The sequence below is a fragment of the Nuphar pumila genome, chromosome 6 (assembly GCF_984573655.1).
Source record: "Nuphar pumila chromosome 6, dmNupPumi1.hap1.1, whole genome shotgun sequence".
Taxonomy (NCBI): domain Eukaryota; kingdom Viridiplantae; phylum Streptophyta; class Magnoliopsida; order Nymphaeales; family Nymphaeaceae; genus Nuphar; species Nuphar pumila.
Genome location: NC_143254.1, coordinates 18,879,641 through 18,895,625, shown reverse-complemented (window position 1 = coordinate 18,895,625; position 15,985 = coordinate 18,879,641). Strand labels below are relative to the sequence as shown.

Sequence of the window (15,985 nt, the reverse complement as noted above, 5' to 3'; positions counted from 1 at the left end):
CGAGAACTAATTTTCCAAGGTTTCACTCAAACTCCACTAACTTTGTTATTTGGAGCTTTTTAAACCAGTCCGGTTAGGCTAAAACTCTCTGACTCCTAGCAGATTCCTCGATCTGGAACAATGCTATTTATTTGGATTTAAAGAAAGAATGTTAAATTTAAAATCCATTGCTTTTTGAAAATTGGGAGGATAGAGCATCTAGTAAAACTTGAGATTGATTTCGAAAAGATTTTTCAAAAGAAATGCTAGTTTGGGAATGAATTATCATGAAATTGGCCGGGTCAGGAAGATGAAGACTTGTTTGGTGACAAATGATCCTTTTTTTATCTATTTAAAGATCAAAACACTAATTTTGAATTATCATTTAATCATGATTAGCAAACCATGTATGCAAATGACAACCTTTTAGCAAACTATGCAAACGATTATCTCTTGAAAGTTTTTGGAAATGCTTTGAAAATTTGAACAATTTCAAGAATTGGACTTGGAAGTTCTTGGATGACTGGTTTCTATAATTTTTTATTTTTTAGGAATTTCGGAGATTTTCAATTTTCCTATCATTTTCCCACTTCCAAACGTGCCCCTAATAATATGGGGAATCATTTTCAGGGTCCGCCAAACCAAATCTGCACATTCATCCTTATGAAGTTGAGTGGTTCTCCCCAGAACGTCTTTGCCCTATCCGCCATTGTAGGGACTTTTAAACACAATCGAAGCATTGTAATGAGAGAAATAGGCCTCAAGTGGAAAAGTGGAATATAAGGTTTTGACATAACTAACATGCTTGTGTGACAAATAAACTTCAAGAAAGGCTTCTCATTGACCAATCAGCAATGAAACCAGAAATATAGCTTATTAAAACTCTTATACCTTAACAGGGGGGTATTTCTGATACCCATTTTCAAGACCATCGTGACATGCACAAAATTTGCACCCCACAATAGTGTTTCACAATTTTTACAATGGGGAAAAGTTTAGAATTGACAAAAAAGCCTAAAAGCAAAATGAGAAATATTGCCATCTTTTGTGGCCATGACTCGTTAAATTGTAGTTCTAAAAAGTCCATTAAATTCTTAGTGCAGATGATCCAAACAAAAAGAAGGGGCAAAAAAAGGAATGACAGCTTCAGTAAATGGGTAAAAAGACTGACAATTTCAGTACCATTCGCACAAACAGACCAACTTGGAGAAGGTAATTGTCTTTTTCAGTTACCATCAGTTCAAGCAGATTCTGTGAATGGATACTTGAAGACATGTTTTCCAAAAAGCCTCCTGTAAACTCCAGTGAACGTCTCCAACTTGTATTCTGTATTATTTCTCTCCTTTGGGTCTAGGTAAATCTGTAGTTTGAGGCAACAAAAAAATGCTAACAAGGTGGAAGAAATCATTTACAGAGTATTGCAGTAATGAAAATGGTCCTGAGTTCATATATGATTACATTACCTTAATTATTTTGGATCCATCAAGCTGGTACCTGATTCTCTTTCCTACAATCTCTGCAGGATAGACTACATCCTCTAAGATGGCATCATGGACTGCTGTAAGCGTTCGGCTGCGAAGTCAAACAACTGCTGACCCTTTCTTAGGTGGTCTCAGAATTCTTCTGGTTGCAATTATAATGACATCCTAGAATGAAGAAGGAATAAATTACAAAAGGAAGTAAATAAAAAAAATGGACTTTCACTATTAGAGCACAAGCTCTCCTAGATTACACTTAGATATAGAAGGAAGAAATTGGTGTGCATGGGAATGTGATATATATATATAAGTCATTAGAATTTTCATAAATATTCAAGCATCCAAAGATTGTGTTTTTTTGTTGAAAACACTATCCAACAGTTGATTCCTAACAAATGGACCATGCTGAACACATCTGCAGGTCGGATTTGCAAAACATGTGTTGAAAATGCCCAGTTCACATATTTCCAGTTAACATATTCTAGTAGCAGTGTGTGTGTGTATATATATATATATATATATATAAGGGAGAGAGAGAGAGAGGTAGATTTTATTTTAAAGGTTTTATAGGAAATACCAGATTCCTCTGATTTAACAATCAAGTGAATTTTTTCATTTTTTTTCTTGATTTGAAATGGACAGAAAGATCTTTTATCTACTCGTAAGAATTAAAGAAAACAAGAGCTGAAACAGGAGAAAAGAGCAAAGTCAACTAGGCGTTGCTTAAAATGCCTAATGAATTACCTCCATCGATAAAGGTTTTTGGTCATAAAGAGTATGAGTTTCATTCTAACCATTTTTGCCACCATCACAACTTAATCCACCTAACAGCTTCCACTTCCTAAACCCTTAAAAAAAAATCAACTAATCAAGTAGGAGGCATTTGTTGTTCATTCCTGCATTCCTAGATATGCTTTCCATATAGTCTCTTCACAAAAACCTTTTGTTTCAGTCCTATAGAGGCAAAAGGTGAACATAACAGGAATGACTAACCCTTTCTTCTACTAATTTTTAATGGCAAGCCATTTCCCATGCTAAATGAAATGGGATTCACGTTTGGTAAATTATTGAGGTAGAATGGAGGCACAACTTTTAATTTTACACTGTTGAAACTAACCTAGATAAAATATTGGTACAATGACCAAATCAGAATTATGTCTGATTTAGATAGAGTATGTTGAACTGCTGAGGCTGATTAACAATTATTAGCAAAAACTAACACTACAAAACTGCAACATTCATCTTATCTTATTGTTATATAATCACAACCAAAGTTAGAAAACAACATTTTGATCACCACTTGAAGTCTTCTGGTAGAGGAAGAGGGGCAACATACCAACTTTGGAGCCCCTTGATGCGTCTGAGGGGTTGCATCACTTGGTAGGCCAGAAACGAGATACGGTAGATTCCACAAGACTGAGGAACAGGAAAGGAAACTTAAGGTCTACGAGCTTTATGGAAGTGGGAAGATCTTGATCAGCTTGACAGGGAGATTCTATGCCTCGTTGGTAGCATTAACCAGTGGAGGATACATGATTAAACTAGATGGAGACTAAAGGCCAAAATATTTTGGCTACAGGTGGGAGTCAAAACAAAGTTTTTCACTAGATGGCTTCTTAGAGGAGGAATGCTAACACTATCATGTCATTAAGAGTTGATCCTTGGAGGCTGTGTTCTCATTGGAGGAGGCCAGATTACTGATTTCGGACCTGACAAAAGGGAAGGTGCTCTTTAAATGGTTTTAGGAAAGATATAAAGGGTATGTTTGCATCTCACGTGATTTGGAATCAAATGTGATTTTGAAGTCATGATTTCAAATCACATGTTTTACCATGTGATTTGGAATCACATGAGATTCATTTCAAATGTGATTTTGTTTCTCATTTGCATGAGATTCCAAATCACACGTTTGGTTAGCTGTGCAAATGAGGTTCATTCTCTCATTTGCATGAGACTCCAAATCACATTTGAATGAAACCAGACATACCCCTTGACTTCTTGGGAGAATTCCATGCAAATGACAAGTTTCTAAAAAACCTAGATAGATCCTTCCTGATTCTTATTCCAAAGACCAATGAAGATGATGACATTTTGAGGTCTGTTTCCTTGCTTATGAGTCTCTACAAAGCAGCACTACGACTTAGACCTTTGATGAAAGACCTCTCCCCAGTCCAATATGCCTTTTCAAGAGGAAAGAGAATTCACGAATGCAATGTTATTGTGAATAAGTAAATGCACTTAATTCTTTCCTCTAAATAATTAGCTCTTCTTGAAAGTTGACCTCATGAAAGCTTTTGACTCCCTAACATGGGATTATCTACTCTCTTGGAATATATGGGTTTTGGGTCACACTGGACTTCCTGGATCACAGAACTGGTTACATCTGCCTACATTTTAGCAAAAAATGAATGACATGGATAGTGAGTCATTTGGCATGTCTAGGAGGATGCAACAGGGCTGTTCATTCTTGCCCCTTCACTTTAACTTGGCTGCAAATGCTTGGATGCCATGATGTCTAAGGCCAAATAGAAGGGGTTCATCATGGGCATCTGGATCCAAGGGGCTATTTTGTTGCTTCTCCAGCAGTTCATGGATTTTTGGTAATGCTTCCATGACACATATTAGTAGGACTTGTCTAATACTCATGTTTTTTTTGGTCTTATTAGGAGTGAGAATTAATAAAAGAAAATCCAATCTTTGATGTTTAACATGGAGTCTCGCACCATCTGAACAGCAAAACACACTTTGGTTGCAAAAATGAGCAATTACCTATCCCCTACCCTGGTATGTACCTAATCAAAGATAGAATTAAGGAGTGCATTTGCAGTGCGGTAGAAGATCATATTGAAGAGAGAAGATCTAGTCATAGAATAGCAAGATAGTCAAAGCACCCTAGTTAAATTTGCCCTCTTAGCCATTCCTCTGTTGCTAACCTTGTTTAGGTTGTCAAAGAATCTAGATAAAAGGAACTCTAGAGAGATAAGGGACTTAATTTGCAAAGAGAACATAGGCCACCCAGTTAGCTGGGAGTTGTTAAATCAACCAGTAGAGAGGGGTGGGATGGGGTTAAAAAAAGTGACACTCATTAATAGCATGTATATGGCTAAGTAGTGGTGATGCCTGGGCACAGAGAATAAACCACAGAGTCAGTAGAACATCACACAATTGGGCTGTCACCAGTACATGGAGGCATAAGTTAGCCATTTGCAGAGATTGATAATCGATCATTGAGAACTTTAAGTTTGTTGAAAGTTAAACCAGGTAAAGGGGACAAATTGTGGCCCTAGTTAGATAAAGAGTGGAGAATTGCCACCTGTTGTAAGATATTCCACCTTATCTCATGTTGCCAAAGAAGAAAATGTCCTTGTTAGGGACTACAGGAAAAGAGGCTGGCAAGGAGCAAGAGATTGAAGATTGACAATACTTATTAAAGTTGTTATGCCCTTGGAAACCCTTGAATAAAAAGGATTCTTTTTACAAGGCAACCCATTAGGGGCATTCTTAGTGGTTACTTTTACATGTGCATTATTTGATTTTTTTTCAATATAGTGCTTTTTTTCAATATACCATCTGGGCAGTTGGCTCAGATGGTATACCTATCGAGGCTTACAAATGCTTGGGTGAGAAAGGTTTAGAATGGTTGACAAATCTTTTTAACAAGATTTGGCGGACAAATAAGATGCCTAATGAGTGGAGGAAGAGTATTTTGGTGCCTCTATATAAGAATAAGGGTGATATACAAGATTGCACAAACTATCGTGGTATAAAACTCATGAGTCATGCTATGAAACTTTGAGAGAGGGTGATTGAGTAAGGTTGTCATGATATCGAAGAATCAATTTGGTTTTATGCCTGAAAGATCAACTATGGAAGCTATACATCTTCTTAAACAACTTATTGCGAGATATAGAGAGAGGAACAAAGATTTGGATATGGTTTTTATTGATTTGGAGAAGGCATACGATAGAGTACCTAGGGATGTTCTATGGTGGACAATGATGAAGAAAGGTGTTTCTCTTAAGTACATTAGTATAATTAAAGATATGTACGAAGGAATAGTAACCAATGTCCGCACTTGTTGAGGGGTGACAACCAATTTTCCTATAACGGTTGGGTTACATCAAGGATCTGCATTAAGCCCTTTCTTATTTGCTGCAAGGAAACGACTTTGAATACATTGGGTTCAATAATGAACCAATACACATGCACATGAAGTGCGGATATACCCACTAAAGGGAAAAACACAAGCACATAACGTGCTAACACATAAACCCACGAAAGGGGCAAAAATGCCTATAAGGCATAAGTTAATATTATTGAAGAGAAGAAGGGTGTAACACCCATTACAATGGAGCAAAAGCTCCTCCAAGAAGTAGCAAATACAAAAGGGAAAGCCCCTATTTATGCACAAAGAAGAGAGAAAAAGGAGAGGCCAAAAGGGGCTCCCCATAGAGACGTTGGGAGCCCCCAACGGTCACATTTGTGACCGTTGGAGGCCCCAACGAATCTATGTGGGGCCCCCACTTGTGTGAAATAAAAATAAAAAATATAAACTAATTCTAAAAACAAATAAATAGTTGTTTTCTAAAAACAACTATGTAGCTAATATAAATAGACAGAAATACCCCTATCGAGTATTGCACACATATATGTATATATTTATATATATATATACATATATGTGTACGAATACACATATTTTAACACCCCCCTCAAACTTTGCGGGGAAAAAAGCCAAAAGTTTGGAAATACAAAAGGAGTCTTGAAAAGAAGTCAAATTCTTCAAAAGTCTTTAAGGAAAATCTTCATCTTTATGACATCTCAGCAAATGCTTTCAAATTTAAGTCTTCAAAAAATGTCTTTAGTGGCGATCATCCCCATAATACCTCCATTGATCGAATCCATGATCGAATCCATGATGTATCTAAGGCACCACATCTTAATGATCCTGTAGAGAAAGAACAAACCAAGAGAAGACTCAAAGTATACAAGACAAATAAAATATTCTAACCCAAGAATTGCAACAATAATATATTGAAAAACAAGAGTGATTTTTAAACAAGATAGTAACAATTTTTCAAAACATTAGATAAGAGGCAACATTCCTTAAGGATGACGGTAAATCATAATTTACTAAGATGAAATATGTCTATTAAGAGACATTTCAAACAAATCCCAAAAAAGGATATCTAAATGGAAGATCATAACAGGATAATTAAAAAACTACTTAATCATTTCAATACTATGTGAAAAAGTCTTCAAGAAAAACAATGTATAATGTCTTCAAAGAGACAATGCATATGAAGTGCACCAACTTCCACAAATCGTTTTGCACAAAGGCCTAATAAGTACTCGAAGGAATTTATCAATACTTGGAAGTAAGAAGTGTGTGAACGGGGAACACTCACAAGTGCACAAATACACAAAATTATGAAATTTGTATTTAAGATTAAAAAGGTTTCATGTATTACAAATATCTTTAAGAACACAATGTTCACATAAGAACTAGTGGCTCCCTAAAAGGAACATACGAACGAAAGCAAATTTGACACACAAATCAATAATAAGGAGGCATTTTAACACAAGATGATCTAATGATTTCTTTCATATCTTAGAGAGAAGAAATTTTAAACAAATGTCACATGTGATCTTGCTAAAAATGTCCTCCCAAGAGTCAAGAGCGAAATATATTTGAGTAGAAATCCTTACACATTGAAGAAATTCTTACTCAAATATTTGCAAATACAAAAACTCATTAGGTGGCCGAAAAATCAAAAAGCACTTAATATATAGGTTAAATGCCAAAATATTAAATTGGTTTCCAAATATGCATATCAATGATATGATTCACTAGAATATCTTAAAACACAAGTTATGAATGAAATTTTGCAAATTTCAATAATAGTTCATTCACTACAAACAACTACCTCATTAGTCCTCCAAAACCCATAAATCAAGTGTATAAGCTACTAGATCAAGAACATAAATATAATGTCATTAAAAGCCAAAGACACACACAAAGGTGTGTAAAAGAACCTCTTGTCTACATGTAATAATACTTGAAATGAGTGCATTAACGACAAAAACAAGAGAATGCACGTCAACATGGACCAAAAACATCTCTTGTCTACGTAAAAATACACTCATGATCAAGTATGTTCAGCTACTAGAACAAGGGTATCAAGCCAACCATGGGCTAAAACACAATACATCTCTTGTCTACATAAAATGACACTTGAAATGAGTGAAAGAAGCCAACCATGGGCATACATCTCAGCGACTAAAACAAGGACACAAATGCCAACATGGACTAAAATCACACACCATGGTGTGAATCAACGTGCCCTGTCTACATATAATAACACTCAAGACAAGTGTGTTCAGCTACTAGACCAAAAGAACAAAGCCAACAAAGGGCTACCAATACATAAAGGTATAATAAAATTTCTGTCTACATATGATGACACTTAGATAAGAGTTATTAAAGGAGAAGACTTTTGAGGCAATAAGACTTGTAATGACAAACATATAACAAATAAAACATTGATTTTAATATACCTTAAAATATTTAAGGTTCCAACCATCATATATCCATCACAGGTTCACATAATTAAGAGCATCCATAGGAACAATGGTAAAAAATAAATGAGTGACACACTCATAATTAGAGATCACATAACAAGTCATTTTAGGGTCATACTACAAGTTGACAACCTAAAATGACATAACACAAGGTGCACATAACTCACCTTAACAAACATCTCTAATATAACAATAATAAGGTTAAACAAATGATGCATTAAATAACATGTGATGGACAAATATAAATGCCACAAAAAGGCAAAGAACACATAAGGAAATCATTTTCTAAATACGTGATTTTACAAAGGAGGCCGATTTGAAAAAATCAAATCAAAGGTCCAATATAATCAATCACAACAATAATTTTGCATAAACACGAATTATGCTTAATCATGATCAAATCTTTAAAAAGAAGTCATTTATATCAAAAGACTTATTTATGCCACAAACACAACATAGAATATTAAGCAACGTCATGTGTAAGAACTGATTTGAAATAATCCAAGAATCAAATCAAGCCTTTAACTATAATAGATATAAAGTGCAATTATGTGCACATCAAATGATAATAGATGCATTTTTACGCAATACAAGATGTCGAATGACAATAATTTTAAAAAGAGCAAATAACAAATTTAGGACAACATATAACAAGATATTGTGGAAGCACTTACAACGATAAAAGAAACAATCTCACAAGTCCACTAAGGGACAAAACAAACACAAGCCCTAAAGAAGACAATATAAACAACCCTTATTGAAAAAAAAGAGAGAGAACTCCCAAGCATTCATAAAGATGGTAATATTTAAAAAATCTCATAAAAACCAATATTGTCATTTAAAAAGAAGCTTATAACAATCATGAAATCTTCTTAAAGAGTATATACTCATAAGAAGATTCACAAGGATCAAAAGGCCTCTCAAAGAGAGATTCAACACAAAAACAAATCCCCAAAAGAGGGTACATACGAAAGAAAGAGGGAAAACTTCATTAAAGTGGAGAAAATCCCAACAAAAAAGAATAATAGGATTGCGTTATGACATAAATCTAAAAAACAAAAAAAATCACAATATTATTAAAAAACATATGACTTAATAAATTATAACCAACTCCTAATGTAATAAGTATGCAACAAACATTAATGAAGACCATAAATTTTATAATAAAACACATTCTTGAAATTGAATTCAATAATGTAAAGAAAATAACCATATTTCATGAGATCATTTTTTAAAACTTAATTCAACCGGTATTATAAAATGCCTTCTTAATCAACTATTGCTCATATGAAAAGAACTCATTAGGTAGGAAAATAAAAAATTAATAAGGAATTTTTCATAGTTAATATATGTCAATCACACGATATTATGAAAAACCTCATATAGGACATTTTAGTGGATAAACACAAACCTTTAATATGAACCAACAATTATGATGAGAGTATGTGAGCAATGCTACATATCTCACAAACATTTTACTTTTAACATAACTTTCTTAAAAGACTTATTTTTCACATAAACAGTATTCTTACAACCAAAATTAGGTATAAATTAAAAAATTCCAATGGTCATAATTTTTTTTATCGACCCATTAGACCATGTTTTGAGCAATCACATATTTAATTATTCGAAAAACAAGTTCACCGGTTCTAGAATTTACCAATAAAAAACTTTCAAGAAAAGACATACGAAAAAAGAATAATATACGAAAAAAGTTCAATGAAATGTTAAGAACCCAAACTCATAATGACAAAGAGAACACATATGCAAAACATATCTAATTTTTCATAATGCACAATACTTAATGACATATAATGCATACCGAATAATTTTAAGAAACAAAAGAGAGAAATGAGGACTTCACCATTTTTCTTTAAAATTTCTTGAATAGCATGCTTCCCGATGCAACAAAAGAGCAACTTGATCCCAACCTTGCTTTGATACCATGTAAGGAAACGACTTTGAATACATTGAGTTCAATAATGAACCAATACACATGCACATGAAGTGCGGATATACCCACTAAAGGGGAAAACACAAGCACATAATGTGCTAACACATAAACCCACAAAAGAGGCAAAAATGCCTATAAGGCATAAGTTAATATTATTGAAGAGAAGAAGGGTGTAACACCCATTACAATGGAGCAAAAGCTCCTCCAAGAAGTAGCAAATACAAAAGGGAAAGCCCCTATTTATGCACAAAGAAGAGATAAAAAGGAGAGGCCAAAAGGGGCTCCCCATAGAGACGTTGGGAGCCCCCAACGATCACATTTGTGACCGTTGGAGGCCCCAACGAATCTATGTAGGGCCCCCACTTGTGTGAAATAAAAACAAAAAACAAAAAATATAAACTAATTCTAAAAACAAATAAATAGTTGTTTTCTAAAAACAACTATGTAACTAATATAAAAAGACAAAAATACCCCTATCGGGTATTGCACACATATATGTGTATATATATATACATATATGTGTACGAGTACACATATTTTAACATTTGCTATAGTGATGGATGAGCTTACGAGATCAATTCAAGAAAATATGTCGTGGTGTATGTTGTTTTCTGATGATATTGTTTTGATTGATGAGTCTAGAGTTGGGGTTAATGCTAAGTTAGAATTATGGAGACAGACATTGGAAGCAAGAGGTTTTAAGTTGAGTAAGAGTAAGACAGAATATATGAAATGTCGGTTCAGTAAGCAACGAAGTAGTGATAAGTGTAGTGAAGCTTGGTGAGCAAGAAATACCGGTGGATGACTGTTTTAAATATTTGGGATCTATCATTCAAAAGTATGGAGAAATTGATGGAGATGTAAATCATAGGATAAAGGTTGGGTGGATGAAATGGAAAAATACAACTGGAGTGTTGTGCGATCGTAGAATGCCATTGCGGTTGAAGGGAAAGTTTTATAGGACGACAATTAGGCCCCCTTTACTATATGATACGGAATGTTGGGCTACCAAGAGACATCATATTAAAAAAATGAGTGTAGCTGATATGCGTATGCTTAGATGAATGTGTGGAAATACAATAAAAGATAAGATTCGAAATGAGGAGATACGTAAGAAGGTAGGCGTTGCATCCATTGAAAATAAGATGAGAGAGAATTGTTTACGGTGGTTTAGACATATTCGGTGAAGGCCTAATGATGCTCCAGTTAGAAGGATGTAGAAATGGGAAAATATATTAGTTAAAAGAGGTCGGGGTAGGCCTAAGAAGACTTGGATGGAGATGTTAAGAAATGATATGAATGCTTTGAACCTCACCGAGGACATGGCATTGGATAGAAATGATTGGAGGAGAAGGATTCATGTGGAAGACCCAGGATGATTTTCTTTTTTGGTTCATATCGCCGACCCCAATTGTTTTGGGATGAAGGCATAGTCGTTGTTGTTGTTGTAGTAGTGATTTAGAATTGTTGTTCAAGAGTTTTCACTTGAGATGATATTAATGTTATCTTCTATATATATATATATATCATAGTCACCTGTATCGTTAAAGGTAATTTCTCGAAGAGATTTTCAAAGGTTGATAAATCTCGGGAGTTTAAAAAATTTAAAAAAATACAAATAACAACAAAAAAGCTAAGAAAATAATAAGTTTTGCATTATTTTTCTTCCAAAAATATAAAAACATGTTTAAAGGTTAAAAAAAATAGAAAATTCAAACTTAAAAAAAGACTTTTTCCCAAAAATATCATGATACTATCGTGACAATATCACAAGAATGTCTCGATATTTTGAAAATATTGCAAGATATTACCTTTAATGTCGGCTATCTTAAAATATCGGTATTTCTTGCGATATTTTCAAAATATCACCAACATCGATGACAGTGATATATATATATATATATATATATATATATATATATATATATGTATGTGTGTGTGTGTGTGTGTGTGTGGCCATACCCCCATGCCCTAATTCTCGAGAATTGCCATGTCGTATGAAGTGTATCCACATTGTGTTTTGTTCCCATATTTGTATCCATGTGACATAGCAACCAACCACCTCTTTTGGTTCTACATTGTTTCCAAGGCTATTAAGGAAAGCATGGCCCAACCTCAGTATCTATTCCAACTTCCAGCTACATTTTTAAAGGTTTAAAAAAATAGGAAATGCAAACTTAAAAAAAAAAAATTTTTTTCAAAAATATCACAATATTATCGTGATAATATCGCGATAATGTCGCAATATTTTGTCTTCAGGCGATATTTTGAAAATATTGCAAGATATTACCTTTAATATCGGCTATCTTAAAATATCGGCATTTCTTGTGATATTTTCAAAATATCACCAACATTGATGATATATATATATATATAGCTGTGTGTGTGTGCATGTGTGGCCATACCCCCATGCCCTAATTCTCGAGAATTTTCATGTCGTATGAAGTGTATCCACATTGTGTTTTGTTCCCATATTTGTATCCATGTGACATAGCAACCAACCACCTCTTTTGGCTCTACATTGTTTCCAAGGCTATTCAGGAAAGCATGGCCCAACCTCATTATCTATTCCAACTTCCAGCTACATTAAGTCTTTACTGTTGGAATAATCCAAGCCCCCAAACCAAGAAGAAGTGGCAATGGCTCCAACCTGTGTGGTGGGTGGTTTATTTGGCTGGAGAGAAATGAAAGGTTCTTCAGAGGGAGGACCTCTTCACTTCCATTGTTATGCTATTCTATCCAAAGAGATGTACATGCTTGTACAATTTTGATGGCCAGATTATGATTTAACATTGATAGGTTCATTTATCATCACCAATCTCTAAAATAAAAATACTTTTTTCCTTTAAAAAATATATTCTGCTCACCACTAAAAATTCTCTAGGTTTATGTGCTTAGTTGTTTTATAAAATCATTAACATAACAACTAAAATCACCTTCATAGTTGCAAGAATGCTTGACTAAATAATATTCCACTGTCATGTAAGGAAGGTGTATAGCATATCCTAGATAGAGATTATCTCCACAGAATTTAGAGGCCATATTATGCAAAATAATTCTAGCTAGTTAAAATCTCAAGCTTTGATATGAAAACATTTATGATAATGTGTAGAACTAGAGGATCTAGTATATCTGATGTCTAGCATGAGAGAGAGAGAGAGATGTATACCACATTTTTGAGGGAAATCCAGGCATTTGGTCACTGGCCAAAAAGGCTAGGATCACAATGATAGAACTATTCATCTTATAGAATTTGTCATATTTAAAAGTTTCTCATGTATTCATTGTAGCAATTTAAATGCTGTAACACCATTTTTAAGGTAGGCAAGAATGACAACTACTAACCTTCCCACTGAATTTCTTTTCCAGTTCTCGCACAAGATGCACATGGATTTTGCGGAAAGCCCTCCTTGGTCTGTATGGAACATGAATCATAACCACCTTGCGATTTCCAGAAATATCAACTTGACTGTATGGAGTTTTAGAAGGTTTTAATACTAATGTTGGCAAGACAAGTCTTAAAGCAATAAGAAATTGCATGTCCATACACTGCTGAATTAATGTAAAGATCTTTCAAGTCACTCCTTAGCTCCTGATTTGTGTTCTTCAAATCAAATAAAGCCTGATAACCATGCAAAAATTAGAACGGGAATAAAAATATTCATGTAAATAGAAAAACTTGAACAAAATTTTCAACCTGGGCAACCGTTTCTTCAAAGTCAGTAGGCTCAGCAGCCTTGTCAATCTGGATTCTCCTCCTTGCAGTGTACATATTGATTAGGTTTGAACCTACAAAACAATAATGCCAAAATCTCTTGTGGGAATAAAATTCAAACATGTTTAGAACATTTATATTGTCCCAAAATGGTTCCATGTAGCACAAGGCTAGCTGCAAACCATGTCAACTCATTTGGGAACAGGGTCTATATTTGGCAAGCTCTTAAAAATGAAGAATTTTGGTACTGATATAGATTTGACAAAGATAAGTAATACATCCATAAACAATTTTTCTACTGTTAGATTTGACAAAGATGAAAATACATCCATAGCGCAATTATATCTACATGCTCTACTTCTAGACTAAATGAGCCATTCTCAATTAGATCTTCCTATCAAAGGCCTTCAGAAGGGTGAATATGGCATTTCATCGTAGAGCAAATACGAGCCCTTTATCAGAAGGTTCACATATGTGTTTAGAATCTGCTTAACTACAACCTAAGTCTGGTCCTCAGATTGCCCTCAGACTTCATCTCCATCACACATATGATGGTCACACAACATTACCACATCCATCACCATTGCAACATGGATAGTCTACCAAATCATCTTAAACCAAAAAGACCATGGAGTATCACCAGAAAAGTCCACCAAAAATATACCAACAATGAAAATGAGAAAGGCAACCTAGCGCTCAGAAGAAGAAGTAAAAAAACCTCAACACGTACCATCTTACTGAACACAACAAATTAAACATTAATTTAATCAGAAAAAGACCAAGAACCAACAATCTAGCCTGAAAGACCAATTAAAAAAAAAGATGGGTGTTGCATGAAATGCATCATTGTGTGGCTATAAGCATCCAGATACAAAATTATCGGCATAACAAAAGCATCAAAAATAGAAAAGAAGAAACAACAGATGAACACCAACAAAGTCTTCATTGTATTGTCTAGATCTTCTCCTCATAAAAAAGGAGATGGGTATCTAAGAAAACCAAAGAATACCGGTCACCAAGAGTCGACGATCGCCTGCTGATGATGATGCTACTGCTGCCGCAGAGAAGGTGTGAGGATACGGCCATACTTGTCTCTTAGGGCTTACAGGTCAGGAACAAGGACTCTATTTTCTTGAAAACAGGTCGGGTATGGTTTGGTCATACTTGACCCGACATTGTATCCTTTTATAATCGGATCTGATTCCGTATCCGAAGGGGTCAAATTCAGTCTCATATCACGACCCAACAACTCGAGTTCGATTTTTTTTTTTTGAAAATGGAATTTTTTATTTTATAATAAATAAAAAGTATTGTTTGATATTTTAGTAAATAAAATTTTTAAATATTAAAATAATATTAAAAAGTTTTAAATAATGTTCTCCACTCTCACCCGTCTCAAAATTCTGCCCTCCATTCCTGCTTTCATTCCGCACAGATTTTGATTTGATTGTTATCATACATTGTCATGTTCGCATGAAAGCTATTAGTATATGCAAGCTTTCGAGAATCACATGACTATTTCAATCGCCTTTTCAATTCAAGGCACAAGCTCGAAGCATATTTTTGAGAGTCTGAATGGTTCTTAGATTAATCATCCGTCTAAGAGTGAAAAAGTTATGCTAAATTTCAACTTCATACTCAACAACTTTCCTGATATAAAGATTTGCAAGACACTCAAGAGTCCAAGTAACTTTGATAAATAAGAAAATGCACTGACTTGGTTAATCTATCCATGATTGCCCATATAATATCGTGTTGATAACGAGTCTTGGGTAACCCCATAATAAAATTCATAGTGACCTCCTCTTATTTTCATTGAGAAATCTTAATCGGCTGCAATAGACCACCCAATTTCTAATGCTTGATCTTGACTTGTTGGCAGATACTTTGAAACATAAATTGCAATATCTCTCTTTATGTTATTTCACTAATACTATTGTTGAAGGTCTTTAAACATCTAAGTAGTATTAGGGTGGATGGTATATCGAAACTTGTGAGCCTTATCTAGAAGTTCACTCATTAAGTCAAGATCATTAGGTACCCAAATATGATCCTTTATATGAATACTTTGAGCTTCTCTAAGGTGAAAAGAAATGTCACTCACCCGAGTAAAGACCTTGAGTTTCTCAAACTGAAAGTCCTACTTTGCTATGATCCAAAATGTATTTTAGTTATTTTACTAATAGAGATCGGGGATGGAGCGGGGCGGGGCGGGGCAAGGTAGGAGAAAGCGTAAGTCCATCCCCACACGGGTTTTGATTTTAACCTCCATCCCCC

General features: G+C 34.5%; 1 protein-coding gene across 3 annotated transcripts; it reads right to left on the bottom strand.

Moving 5' to 3' along the window:
* Nucleotides 1-900: 900 nt before the first annotated feature.
* On the bottom strand, nt 901-14,837 carry LOC149834193 (small ribosomal subunit protein eS7-like). 3 transcript variants are annotated; one of them, XM_090010013.1, is made up of 6 exons: nt 14,718-14,837; nt 13,691-13,782; nt 13,542-13,615; nt 13,339-13,462; nt 1,443-1,625; nt 901-1,365 (listed from the first exon to the last, which is right to left on the bottom strand). In XM_090010013.1, the coding sequence occupies exons 2-5, from the start codon at nt 13,763-13,765 to the stop codon at nt 1,560-1,562; spliced, it is 339 nt and encodes a 112-aa protein (XP_089866139.1). In that variant the 5' UTR covers nt 13,766-13,782; nt 14,718-14,837; the 3' UTR covers nt 901-1,365; nt 1,443-1,559. The 3 variants fall into 3 exon arrangements, with proteins under 3 accessions (XP_089866139.1, XP_089866138.1, XP_089866140.1); XM_090010012.1 differs by having other exon boundaries at nt 901-1,339; XM_090010014.1 differs by having other exon boundaries at nt 901-1,339; nt 13,339-13,408.
* Nucleotides 14,838-15,985: the final 1,148 nt, after the last annotated feature.

Coding starts and splice junctions, on each gene's coding strand:
- LOC149834193 (XM_090010013.1), bottom strand. CDS start 13,765: ATGTACACTGCAAGGAGGAGAATCCAGATTGACAAGGCTGCTGAGCCT. Junction 13,616..13,690: donor TTGAAGAAACGGTTGCCCAG/GTTGAAAATTTT, acceptor CATGGTTATCAG/GCTTTATTTGATTTGAAGAA. Junction 13,463..13,541: donor CTTTACATTAATTCAGCAGT/GTATGGACATGC, acceptor AACTCCATACAG/TCAAGTTGATATTTCTGGAA.